The 13,509-nt window shown below is 40.7% G+C and overlaps 1 protein-coding gene across 5 annotated transcripts; it reads left to right on the top strand.

Moving 5' to 3' along the window:
- Positions 1-69: 69 nt before the first annotated feature.
- On the top strand, positions 70-12,505 carry si:dkey-32e23.4 (dynamin-1-like protein). 5 transcript variants are annotated; one of them, XM_063489613.1, is made up of 18 exons: positions 70-90; positions 679-805; positions 2,193-2,334; positions 2,572-2,610; positions 2,808-2,854; positions 2,954-3,025; positions 3,120-3,206; positions 3,345-3,507; positions 3,825-3,945; positions 4,039-4,377; positions 6,123-6,243; positions 6,351-6,506; positions 6,617-6,706; positions 6,799-6,897; positions 7,076-7,192; positions 7,282-7,391; positions 9,786-9,945; positions 10,122-12,505. In XM_063489613.1, the coding sequence occupies exons 2-18, from the start codon at positions 704-706 to the stop codon at positions 10,176-10,178; spliced, it is 2,022 nt and encodes a 673-aa protein (XP_063345683.1). In that variant the 5' UTR covers positions 70-90; positions 679-703; the 3' UTR covers positions 10,179-12,505. The 5 variants fall into 5 exon arrangements, with proteins under 5 accessions (XP_063345683.1, XP_063345681.1, XP_063345680.1 ...); XM_063489611.1 differs by having other exon boundaries at positions 70-215; XM_063489610.1 differs by having other exon boundaries at positions 70-220.
- Positions 12,506-13,509: the final 1,004 nt, after the last annotated feature.

Raw genomic sequence — 13,509 nt, 5'->3', positions numbered from 1 at the left:
CCAATCAGATGCTACGAAACCTCGTGACTCAAATTTTTGACCAATTGGATTGACTGAGTAATACGGTTCCGCCTATGTGATCAACTGACGGTCTGTATCTTTATGCTGCTAATTTTGGATCCCATTTCGGGTGGAATGAAGGGTTAACGCGTTATTTTAATACAAACTATGAAGAACAGGAAACTTGGATAGGAAGGAATATATCTTGAACATTGGTGAGGTCAGCATCGGGTACCGTTTCTTTAGCAGCTAAGCGAGTGTAAGCAGCTAGCTTATCCCTTTCACTTCCTCCCTTTACCGAATAAATTTAGCAAGCTATAGTTAGCACATAACATCGAGTGTCTCGGTTTGTGCTGTCACCATTTGTTGCACTGTTAGTCAGACCTGGTTTCATCCCAGTAGTTGATAACTCGTAACCAGTGTTCATCTTAAAATGCCACTTCAAACTGGTGCTTAACCTGGGAGGATTGAGCGTGGTGTTACACCCCTCTCATCAGGACCACTTCTCCCTCCGACGAAGCTATACTGTTTTTGTTTTTTTAACTGTTTTGAAGTGGACTGCATTACTTTTCTCTACTTTCTTTCTCTCTATTTTATCTTTGCTTTCTTGTGTGTGTGTGTGTGTGTGTGTGTGTGTTTAATTTATTCATTTTTTTTTTTTTTTAAAAACCAATGTAGCAACAGTGTCCGGTCTGTTGGAAGGATGGAAACTCTCATTCCCACTATCAACCGGTTGCAGGAGGTCTTTCTAACACTGGGGGCGGAGATCATACAGTTGCCTCAGATAGTCGTGGTTGGATCTCAGGTGGGCTAGGACACATCTAAAGTACTGTGCAAAAGTCTGAGCTACCCATGATTTCGTTATATTTTGTTTCCAAGCAGCCAGACTTTCTTCTAATTTTTAAAGTAGTCTTGAACAATAGTTCTTCAGGTTTTCTGAAGGTCTATCAAAGTTCTTCTTTGGAGACTGGCTACTTTTTTCTCTCCTTTTCAGTCGAGTCCTTGTACCGGAGCATTTTTATAGAAATGTTTTGTTCATTAAGTTAATTTGTTTATTCCCTAACTCAAAGCCTGAGCAATATAGCAGACAACTAACCTACAGAACATGCTTTAAGTTGTATCTTTGGGCATCTTGTTAGTGAAAATAATTTATTCCCATTTCTTTATCTGTAAAAAATGCCAAAGTTGACAGAAAGTTCCCAAAAGAGCTGAAAACTTTGTATACATAAAAAAAAAAATTCTACAGCAGATGAACTGTATCTGAAAGTCATGTCTTTAAGAAATAGGGAAAAAATCCATCAAAGACCTGACACAGAACCTGAGAGATGCATCTGGTCCTTCAGTTGATCCATCCACTATTCACTAAAGTCTCATCAGGGTTGTCAGTGGAAGAGTGGCTGTCAAGTAACCATTCCTAAGGAAAGGAAACAAGGAGAAAACACTGAGGTATCCCAGATTACAAACTGGACTGAAAATCAATGGCAGCAGGTTTTATCGTGTGATGAATCCATATTCAAAATGTTTGGTTCAAATCATCTACAGAGATGTCAGGAGGGAGGCACTACAGTGAGTGTCTACTGTAAAACTGTGGAAGTTCTATCATGGTTTAGAACTGCATTTTCAGCAAGTGGTCTTATCAAAATTGATTAAATTATGAACACAGAAAAATACAGATTTTGATCCTCTATGTAGTGCCATCTGAAAACCGTCTGATTTGCGGTAGCTTCATTTATCAGGATGATAATGATCCCAGATACACTGCCAATGCAATAAAAGTTTACCTGGATATACAACACACACTCAATGGAACACTGTCACGTATGGAGAGGCCAACCCTCAACATAATTGAAGCAGTGTGGTATCATCTTGACAAAACAAAAGGCAGACAACATCCAAAGAAGAGGTTTGAATGTCCTTCAAGAAGCCTGGAGAACTAATTCTGAAGGCTACTTAAAGAAATTACAAAAAAGTTTGCCCAAGAGAGCTTGAAGTAAAAAGCTCAATGGTGATGCGGTTTTATCAAATTGTTATCTATAACATTCCATCATCTGTCATGTATGCTGTAGCTGAAGCGGTAAACTGTGTTCATGTTATTTTTTTTTATTATATTCACAATGGCATATCCACACTGCATGAAAACTTTGCAGATGACTGTATCAGGGTTAAACTGGTCTTATCATGTGTCATAACAGAGCAGTGGAAAGAGCTCTGTGTTGGAGAGTCTGGTTGGACGGGATTTCTTGCCTCGAGGATCAGGAATAGTCACAAGACGACCCCTGGTGTTGCAGCTTGTTAATGTCCCCCCATTGCAGGAGAGGCTGAAGATCGAGAACGGTAAACAAACATAAATCTGTCACTGTTATATTCCTTTAAAAAAACAAAGTCAAGTTTAGGAGGTTAGGGTATGCAGAAGAATGAGGAGAATAGAGTAACAGAAGGTTGTTATTAAAGTGTATACTGCATGCATTAGTTAACGTGCACCTTTTCTCACCGTTTTTAACTGCTATTCCTTTTATGGTCTTGCTTTGCTAACACTCTCTTTCTTCCTCTTCTCCTTCACTGGCTTTTCAGGAAATGGGATTAAGCAAAATGCCCAAAACAGCTACCCAGGTCTCTCTATACTTGATCTGCATGCACTTGTCTTTGTTTAACTTCTTCATTTTCTTTTCTGACATTTTCTTCAGCCTGATCTTTCTGCTTCTAGTATGAATACAAGTGGTTTTGTCTTATATTCAAATTAGCATAATGTCTCTTCAAACTCTTAGTTTTATCTGTGTTAAAATTCACACTTACTCTTATTTGTTCAGGTGTCAAAGCTGAAGAATGGGGTACATTTCTGCACTGCAAGAATCAGGTGTGTTTATCTTAGGCATTCAAATAATATGTACACTGCTTTGGTTCTGTATTGTGTGCTGGGATTATGTGATGTGTAATTTTCTCACTCTTTTAATAGATCTTCACAGATTTTCAGGAAATTCGTCGGGAAATTGAAGCAGAGACTGAACGAGGCTCAGGTGACAATAAAGTGAGAAGAAGACTTTGATGTGCGCTCAGTAATGCTGCAGGTTCAGCTGTTTCCACTGGATTCATTATTTTCTTTCTCTGTTTTTCATATCCAGGGGATCAGTCCTGAGCCCATATATCTGAAGATTTTCTCTCCAAAAGTTCTTAATCTCACTCTGGTTGATTTACCTGGAATTACTAAGGTAGATTCAGCCTCTTGACAGGGATGCTGACTGGATTTGATTTATGCAAACACAGTGATGTTAGATAATCATTAATAATGATCGAATGTGTGCTGTGGTTAATGTAATTTTGGCCGCATACTGCTGTTGTTGTCTTAGGTTCCTGTTGGGGACCAGCCAAAGGACATCGAGGCTCAAGTGCAAGAGATGATCTTGTCCTTTATCTCCAATCCAAACTGCCTTATCCTCGCAGTGTCCCCTGCCAACTCTGACTTGGCCACATCTGATGCACTAAAATTGGCTCGTGAGGTTGATCCAGATGGTAGGACATTATTTATACAGGGTTTTTTTTTTCCTCAGAATTTATCTTAATTTTCTCTCTCTCTCTCTCTGTGCTTACTGCATGACATGCTTCATTTTTAAATTGTTACATAACATGCTTTCATTTTTAAATTATCAAATGCGTCGAAAGAAGTAATTTCATGCTACTGATATAGCCTGTCTTTACAGTTTAAAAACCTTGCTGACAGGAAAATGAATGTTCATGTGCTCCCTTTGGCTGTGGTGATAAAGAGAATGATTAAATGGGGGAACCGTTTACCCTGAATGATCTGTGAATGTTGTGTTGGTGTCTGTCAGGCCGTCGAACACTGCTGGTGGTCAGTAAGCTGGACCTGATGGATGCAGGAACCGATGCGCTGGAGGTCCTTCTGGGTCGAGTCATTCCAGTCAGGCTTGGGATTATCGGGGTGGTTAACAGGTTTGGAAAAAACAAACTTGCTTGTTGATCTACAATTAAAAGTATTAATATTCTGATTATCTTACTGAACTCGCTGTTTTCTTCTTGTTGTAGGAGCCAGTATGACATAAATACTCAGAAAAGCCTGGAGGACTCAATGAAGGATGAGCAGGCTTTCTTGCAGCGCCACTATCCCTCGCTAGTGTCTCGCGCTGGCTCTCGCTATCTGGCCAAAACTCTCAGCAGGCTGCTCATGCACCACATCCGGGACTGCTTGCCAGACCTCAAAACCCGAGTGACTGTGCTGAGTGCCCAGTACCAGGCAAGACTCAACAGCTACGGACAGCCCGTAGAGGATCACAGTGCCACCCTGCTACAGATAGTCACCAAGTTTGCCAGCGATTATTGCAACACCATAGAGGGAACAGCCAGGCACATACAAACCTCAGAGCTGTGAGTCTGACCACACTCTAGTGGTGTCTAGTGGAGCTTTTGTTTTCTGATTTAGTGAAATGCCTTAACTCTTCTTTTTAACACAGCAGTTGTTGCACAAATCTGCATTTTAACTTACTTTGATGAGCGTCCCAAAAGGTTGATTCTGTTCATCTGGACGTAGCATTTTCAGTGAGAGAAACGTTTCGTCGCTCAAATTGTTATGAACATTGATCAACAGCCACTGATCAAAGACCATTGGTCAATGACAGTTGATCAATGGCCATGAGTACTATTTACAGAGAGGTGGGGAATGGCTTCAATCACAGCACTGTAAGATGGTGAAACGTGAAAAATATACCATTAGGCCCCCTCCTCAGCCTTCTTGATATGATGTTCTTCTGCTTTCCTGGCCGCTGTATCTGTGGCGATGCTGTTCGCTCTTTGTCGTAGCGTCCTGATGACACACAGTTTGTGCTCCAGTGGGTGATGAGAGTCAAACCTTAAATACTTTACGTTACCCATCAACTTTTAAATGTCCCCCATTACTGATGGAAATCTCACAGTCTAAGAAGGCTGTCATTTTTCATAACCTCCCTGGTGAACTTGATGTGTTTCTCCACCAAGTTAATCTGATCAGTGAATTGTGGTACGTCCTGAGATTTGATTTTCAACCAGGTGTCATCCACATACCTGAACCAATGACTTGGGGGTGTTCCAGGGTAGGATAACAGAGCCCCGCTTTCCACTTCTTCCATGTACAAGTTGGCCACAGTGGATGAAACTGGGGAACCTATGGCACACCCATGTTTCTGCCTGTAGTACTGACACTTGTATGTGAAATATGTGGAATGAAGACACAGTTCCAAAAACAAACACACTTGGTCGGTGCTGAGAGTGGTCCTGTTGCTGAGGTTGGGGTCATCCTGTAATTTCTTACGAACTACCTCCACTGCTCCAGTGACTGGAACACAAGTGAAGAGAAACGTAACATCATATGAGACCATTGTTTCATCTGCCTCCATTATGACATCTCTAAGCTTCTCAACAAAATTCAAAGTGTTCTGGATGTAGCGTTTAGAGCTGCCTACCAACGGATTGAGGATCGAAGCCAGAAACTTTGAGATGTTATACGTGACTGAGCTGATCATGCAGACAATTGGCCTTAAAGGTACACCCTGTTTTTGTATCTTTGGTAAACTATACAGACTTGGTGTAGTTTCCCCTGGGTGTAACCTGTGGTATGAGGTCTGGTCAGCAGCATTGTCTTGGTCTAACTGCTCCAGACAATCTATCACCCTCTTCCTGTAACCACTACCTGGGTCTTGTTGTAGGGGTTCATAAGTATTTTTGTCAGTTAGCAGTGACAAAATTTTTCATGACAGTCCTTCTGGTTAAGTAAAACCGTGCACCTACCCTTGTCGACAGAAGAATGATTACATTGTTTTCCAGATGAACAGAATCCACTTTTTGGGATTTGCTAACCTGGATGATTGAGACTGCATCGAGACATTTGATGAGCTTCATGAGAGTAATGTCCTCGTGCTAATGTAGGTGTAAACTAAAGTGGTATCAGTATCTTCCGTTGGCACATTCCACTCTGCAGCTCTTACCACTTGATGATTAATTCATTCAAATACATGGGGAGCAAATATTGACCCTTTTTGGTTGACTGCATTTAATCTTGGCACAGCTAGCATTGCTGACACGCAGGACTGAGACACAGCACCGATATCACACCTTTCACCTTTCTCTTCTTTCTGCAGCTGTGGAGGTGCTCGGATCTGTTACATATTCCACGAGACCTTTGGCCGGACCTTGCAGTCTATCGACCCCCTGGCGGGCCTGACTGGTCTCGATATCCTCACTGCTATCCGTAATGCTACTGTAAGCTTCTCCTCGCTTCTGTTTGTGTAGCTCTACTAAATCCTAATTCTATTCAAGTCTGGAGCTGGTGTGTATTTGTGTTTGTGTGTATGATATTTGCCCTGCAGGGCCCACGGCCAGCACTTTTTGTGCCCGAGGTGTCCTTTGAGCTGCTGGTGAAGCGGCAAATTAAGCGTCTAGAGGAGCCCAGTCTGCGCTGCGTGGAGCTGGTTCATGAAGAGCTGCAGCGGATCATCCAGCACTGTTCCTCCTTCAGTACACAGGTGGGACCAGAGATCATATTGCACTTTACACATGGTTGAATAAAGAAAATAGTGGCGCAGTAATTATTACAGAACCGTGTTAAAAAACAGCGTGTCTTTGCATTTTTAAGGAGCTTCTTCGATTTCCCAAGCTGCACGATTCCATTGTGGAAGTAGTGACTGGATTATTGAGGAAACGCTTGCCGATTACTAATGAAATGGTAATCCACAGCTTAAGCAAGATCATCTTTTTATATTAATTATATTAGTCATCCCACTGGATGCTTTTTTTGCTTTTTTTTTTAACTTTCAGGTCCATCATTTAGTAGCAATAGAGCTTGCCTACATCAACACAAAGCATCCAGACTTCACAGACGCGGCGCAGGTCTCCGCATCTGTCAACAGTCAGCAGGTAGTAGTTTGTTTCTCACTGCAGGGACTTTTTTTCTGCTTGGCTAAACAGCAGACACTGTGCTCTTTAAAAGCTGAAGCATAATTCATAATTAAATATTAAAACCACTTTTAGAGTTTTTAGTGGAATCCCAGCCTAAAAAAACCCATCTTTTACCCTCTGAGTTGCTTGTTTTCAGGCAGAGGCTCTTGACGGAGGGAAGCGCTGGAAGAACGAGAAGGTCACGGAAGAAAAAGCTGCAGCTGCAGGCTTTGGGAGCCCGAGCAAAGGCCAGGCCATTAACCTCCTTGACACAGTGAGTAGCGGGATTAGCAGTATGACAAAGCACTGAAGTCATTGCAGATGGTCAGTATTAATATTTTGCTTGGCCCTTCTCTCTGTCAGGCTGTGCCAGTTTCCCGAAAGCTGAGCTCGAGGGAGCAGAGGGACTGTGAGGTCATCCAGCGTCTCATCAAGAGCTACTTCCTCATTGTCCGAAAGAGCATCCAAGACAGGTTTGACTGGCACAAATCCAGAGCACCCCAGGGGACCCTACTTCCCCTTTACATCACGTTCAAAGCTCAGTTGTTGTTATTGATTAGTTCAAATTTGGCACAAACATTCAGTTAGAATAAAGTTGGTCAAAAGTGACATGACCTTACTGAACTCTCAATAATTCATGTGGTAATTATGTTGTCTCTTATAGGACAAAATGATTAATTGAGATCAAAGTTCAGCTTTGCTGTGACAGCATTCTGTAAAACCACTTCTCTGGTTATTGTTCAGGAGCTTAAAGGCTTTTATACACTGGACATGTAAAATTTGTTCAAATGTTTTGAGCGTTAAAAATATTTTTTGGGCCGGCAACATAACTTCGCTGTACAAATTTGCTGCAATTAATTTGTTTTTATCAAACCAAGCTCTATTCTTTTTTTTTTCCTATTTTTTCTGATCTGAACAAGTGCGCTGTAAGTCCGTGAGTCGTTTGGTACCGGGCCGCGAGAGTTGAGGCTCGGGTGTAAAATGTATGGTTTTTATGGTTTTTATCGTTAACTCGGTTTCCCCGGGTCTTATGTTACTCTCAGTGTTGTTGGCGCATTGCAGAAGGAAGCTGCTAATACATTTACACAACTACACAGTGGATTCGTGTTTATTATTATATTTACAAAATACCACAGTTTTTGTCTTGGTCATTTTATTTTGTTGTATTTATCCGCAACACCTTAAAGGCTGGTCCGTGAAAATATTGTCTGACATTAAATTGGTCTGTGGTGCAAAAAAGGTTGGGGACCGCTGTGTTAGATGACAAGTTTGGATCCAAAAACTTTGGAAAATTCTTTGTTTTTTCCGAAAGCGCTCCGTGTGGTCTTAACTCTTAGATAAAAGATCATATATCTTGGCCATTTCTGAATTGATGATACTGATCAGTGCTTAACCAAATATCTTTAGAGACTTTTACATCAGTAACACAAAAATCTGAAGGCTGTCTGTCTATCTGACACATTAAAACACTGAGCCTGAACTTTAAATATTTAACACGCAGCCCTGTCACTGTCCATTTCATACCATCAAACATGACATTGCTAAATCCTCCCTCAAGGTCTGAGAGTACAACTGTGACCACTATGGTTCCCGCGGAGCTGTATTCTGGTGCAGAAGGAGCTCATGCTGAGGGATTTCTGCCTGATGATGCTTAATGCGAGTGCTTGTACGATCTGTGTTCAGAGAGTCTCGCCAGTTTCTGATTTATTCCTTAGGGGAAATGTTCCCTGACTGAAAGTCTGGGTGAAGTGTTTGCTCGTATATAAAATGTTGTCTGCTCCGGTTATATTAAAGTAATGATCCAGTTTAAGTCCATTTACTTGCATTTGCCTGCATGGACTGGTTTTAGCTATGGACAGGGGTGGGCTTGGCTCCAACAGGCAGCTTAGCCACTCAGTCAAAAGTTCAGAAAAGTGTGTTTTCAGTGTGTTCAGGCTTCCTGAACGACAGGCGTACAAGTCTAAATGTCAGCTCGGGTGTAACATTTGTAGCTGTATTTGTTCAGGTGAGACGTATCGTGATGCTCTTCTTCTCCCAACACCTTTAATGTTAGATCAGTGCTGATGTGTATTGGTCAGATGAAAATGTTGTTTTTTTAATGAAATCCATCAGATTTTTCCCTCATTTGCATCTTTTCTGCCTGGCCGCAGGGCACCGAGAGCAAGCGTGCCACTGCGTGCGTGTATTAACTTCACAATTAGATGTGCCTGATGGTGCTGTCAGTGTGGCTCAGGGTTAGCAGCTGTTAACCTTTTATCTTATCAGTTGTTACTTAGATAAAAGAGCTGCATTGAAGAGCAGTCTAACTACATGAACAAAGGCTTCTTATATAATGAGAGCTTTTATTTTTCCTCTAAAAAAGATGAAGGGGTTATATTTACATGTAAACTAGAGGGTGACACATTTAGTGAGGACATTATATTTAGTCTCTGTGTATATTAACTCATGCACTGTTTTCCCTACTTTTACTTCAATTACTGTAAGGGGATTAAATATATCAGCATTTGCAATAAGAGTTTTCGTTCTGGGTGTTTTTTTGTTTATTTTGTATGTGTCTTAACTGCATTGCTCTATTAGAGAATAAGTGTGCAGATGTTGTTTCCTGCAGTGATGTCTGTTCTCATACAGCTGCTACATACATACAAATCAGTGTTTCTTAATATTAGTTTAGTGAAGTTGTTTCTTTTTTTTAATATGAGATTAAGCACAAAATAAATCCACAGTAATGATCTGAACAGGGACTCAGCTCTAACTCTGGAGTCCCTCGCCCTAGTTTCTAGTCAGACTACAGCTTTCTTGGTTGGTGGAAGCATGCAAATTCAGAATAGTAGCTCTAGTGTAAATATCCTCGGTCTGTGTGTCTACAGTGTGCCCAAGACAGTGATGCATTTCCTGGTGAACTACGTGAAAGAACATCTGCAGAGTGAGCTGGTGGGTCAGCTTTACAAACAGCCACTGCTCCAGGAGCTGCTCATTGAGTCACAGGACACAGCACAGCAGCGGACTGAGGTTGCTCAAATGCTTGAGGTAAAATTGGATGATGCAATTTGTTCTCTGAATGGGTTCTGAACATCGTGGAACAGCTAGTTGTTTTTCTTTTTTTTCTTTTATCTGCTGTCTTAATGCCAGCAATTTAACCAGCCTTTCTTTCTTTCTTTCTTTCTTTCTTTCTTTCTTTCTTTCTTTCTTTCTTTCTTTCTCAGGCGCTTAAAAAAGCCAATAACATCATCTCTGAGATCCGGGAGACTCATCTTTGGTAGCCAGAGGAACGCAACAACTTCTCTTGTGTCAAAGGAGAGCTCTGAGAGTTTGAGAGTGTATGTGAGTTTTCGGCAGTCTGTGTTAATGTGTGGCAGTACCACTGTTTTCTCACGGACCAGTGACCATAGCACATTCAGATCTACTTTTTTTCCCTCTCTGGCGGTTGCACTGAACAGCATACCGGAGCTGTTGCTTTTCACTGTGAATGCTGAGAGAGATAGAGAGAGAGATCAATCACACTCAGGCTGAAAGTGTTATTTAACAGGTAGAATGTGACAAGCATAGCCGTGAACAAAAATTTCCTGCAATACTTTGTGTGAAAACCTTTGATGGGTCATAAGTTTGTTTGTTTTTTTTGTAATGTATGTTGTGTATGGAGTATTTATTTTCTGTGTTTATTTTTTTTATAAATTTGAAATGTGTTCACACTGCACAGCTCCATGCTTTCCAGGCACTGGCTTCCTCTGAGCCCACTTTAGCAGGTGCTAAAACTATGTTAGATTAGATTTCCTGACTTTAATCTCCTTTGTTGGAGTGCTCAGCAGAGATAGAAATAAAGTGAAAATCAAATCAATGCAGGCTGCAATGCAACACTAAAGACAGGCTGCAGTCATTTAAAGAAATTACAGGATGACTGTGGATTGTTTTTCCAGCTCCAATGCTAATCAATATCAGGTTTATTTTCCAGTCTCATTTGCATATGAGCCTATTTTTACTGCCTGCTGTAAACATTCCAGTTTGAGGTGAGCAAACCAAACATGCCCAACATATCCTTCCTTCTGTTTGTGTACGATTTTTAGAAGACTGCCACATTGAGCTGGACAGCTTTAGTATAAAGTGTGTATGCACCATAGTGTTAGTCAATTCTTACACTTGAAGTGTGTTTTTATTTATTTTTTAACCATTAAAAGAGTACGCTTGTTATATTTCAGATCCACATGATAGCACTGAAATTTCCTGTAGCTTCGTTTCCTTGCCCACAAAACCAATTATCCACTTGTTTCCACTGTTAATGCTACAGAGATATAAGCTTGTTCGTATTACTGGCCCTCTCCGGCCGCTCAGATAAACTGCCTCCAGGAAAGAGAGACAATTAGAAATGTAGATGAATCCTGCCTGCAGTTGTTTTTTGTTACATTCCCAACCATAAACCTCAGTCTTAATTTAACCTGACTCATTTGCCCCTGTGCCAGTCACTGTTTCATTATGTAATATTCATTAATGTGTAAAATTATGCATCTCTTCCCGGCTTTCCTCCCCCATTCTCAGGCTCAGATAATAGCCAAAACTAATGTTATCCTAAGAATTAGACTTTTTCAGGAAGACCTGCTTTAAACAGAGTTCGCCCCTGATCAAATATACATGTTCCCCTCCTCGGCCTGCAGTGCTGTTTATCTACTGGATTATTTTGGTATGAAAGAAGACGGCTCCTACATGACACAGGGCAACCAGAGGTAACTCGAGTCAGAGTTTTTAGGGTCCCCGAAGGTGCCTCTCTTTTTCACCTGGCTAGATTGCCACGGTAACTGATGCGGAACACGTGACCCGGTCAGGAGTATGATCTGTTCAGTTTCCTTTTAGGATCAGGTGGAAGCACAGTGTTTACACTAATTATTTTATTTTCAGTTTGCTTTCAGTGAAATGTTGTTCCTTGCTGAAGGAATATGTTTTGCATGCAACTTTGCAACTTTTTGAAGCCGTACTTTACTAACGCACTGAAGCCCAGCTATAAAGCTGCAGCAGCACAAAGTGTATGTCGCATTGTGACAGGAATTTGCATACATTCGGTTGGTGATGCAGAACGTCTGTGGTCCTAATCTGCTGCTAAGTCTCTTTACACTGCTGGAAATACAGCTAATAGAGTACAAATTAGAAAATGAATTGGTTACATTTGTAGACTATATAATTAATAATTTCACTTTAAGCTGGCGACAAGTGATATCCGCAGCTCTTTTATGTATACACCTGTGATGTTTAAGCATATCAGGTTTAAAGTTTATGAGCTCTAACATACAGCTGTCACATTAGAAATAAACAGCAGCACCGAGACCCACCAAATGATAAAATAAGTATATTGGAAGGTACTTCAGGCTGCTCCCTTATTTCCCGAGAGGTCGTCAGAGTGGATGAAACTGCGTGTTTGAATTGGCACCGGATGCCTTTCCTGACACGACCCTCACATTTTATCCAGGCTTGTGACCCTCACAGGCTGGGTTCCAAGAATTGAATCGAGGATCTGTAGGCACGTAAGGCGAGTGTGTTTACCACTCAGTGTGATTTTGATGATTATGAGTTCATATGATATATATATATATATATATATATATATATATATATATATATATATATATATATATATATATATATATATATATATATATATATATATATATATATATACATATATATGTCATTACTTTCTCGTCTTATTTGCAGCAAAATCGTTACCATTATATTTTACTGCTGTATCTGTCTGTCTGTGTTAGGCGTGTGACAGACTGGCTAGGATGTACTCTCCCTCTCATTATATCACAGCTGGGATAGGCTCCAGTGCCCCTGCAAACCTGAACTGGATAAGTAGAAGAAGATGGATGGATGGATATATATACTAGCGCCATGTCAGATAATGTCACTGTCTGGAATATGAGGTGCTGAGTTGATGTATTTTAAGGAAAAAGAGTCAAATGATGCAGTCACTAACTGATGCTGTGATACCCGTTATCACTAGCTGTTTTTAGGGTTTGTTTTTTGTTTGCTTTTTAACCAGTTAATGAAAAAAAAAGCCTGGCTAAGTTGAACTTGCTTGATTTTTAGGTACCTTCAGCACCACAAAGTGAGAGCCATCTAGCCCACTTCTGTTCAAGAGATGGCAGCAAATTTCTCCAAAACTGTGCAATTCACTCCAAAATAATCCAAACAGATAAACTGTACTTGAGGCCAGAGGGAAACGTGTACACTTTGGGTGTGAAATTTCTCTTTAAGGGTACTATTAAACAGTAATTCTGTCTTCACCGTGTTTTTCTGAAAGCCCTGTATACGGTTGCATGTATGGTTCAGTATGCATGTGTCAAGGTATGAATGAATGTATATTTTGTATTATTTAAATGTATATTAAGATCATGTGTCAACTGCCTTATGAGTTCTTGCCTGCCAATATTTGTGATAAATGTTGACTAAATGTCATTTGGAGGGTCTCATTAAACCCTATCAAAGGATCCCATGCAGTGAAGTGTGTGTGTCTGGTGTCATAGACAACATGCAGCTCCAACAGTTTTCGTAAGATGTGTTTGTTTGTTTTTTGGTTGTTTGTCCCCCACAGTGCTCTCGCAG

The sequence above is a fragment of the Pelmatolapia mariae genome, linkage group LG12, assembly GCF_036321145.2.
Source record: "Pelmatolapia mariae isolate MD_Pm_ZW linkage group LG12, Pm_UMD_F_2, whole genome shotgun sequence".
Classification (NCBI taxonomy): Eukaryota; Metazoa; Chordata; class Actinopteri; order Cichliformes; family Cichlidae; genus Pelmatolapia; species Pelmatolapia mariae.
This window is presented reverse-complemented; position numbering and strand designations above follow the sequence as displayed.

Bases quoted from the DNA above. Each gene is read 5' to 3' on its own strand.
- si:dkey-32e23.4 (XM_063489613.1), top strand. From the start codon at position 704: ATGGAAACTCTCATTCCCACTATCAACCGGTTGCAGGAGGTCTTTCTA. The intron at 806-2,192 runs GTGGGCTAGGAC...GTGTCATAACAG, and splicing joins TAGTCGTGGTTGGATCTCAG to AGCAGTGGAAAGAGCTCTGT. The intron at 4,378-6,122 runs GTGAGTCTGACC...TTCTTTCTGCAG, and splicing joins CACATACAAACCTCAGAGCT to CTGTGGAGGTGCTCGGATCT.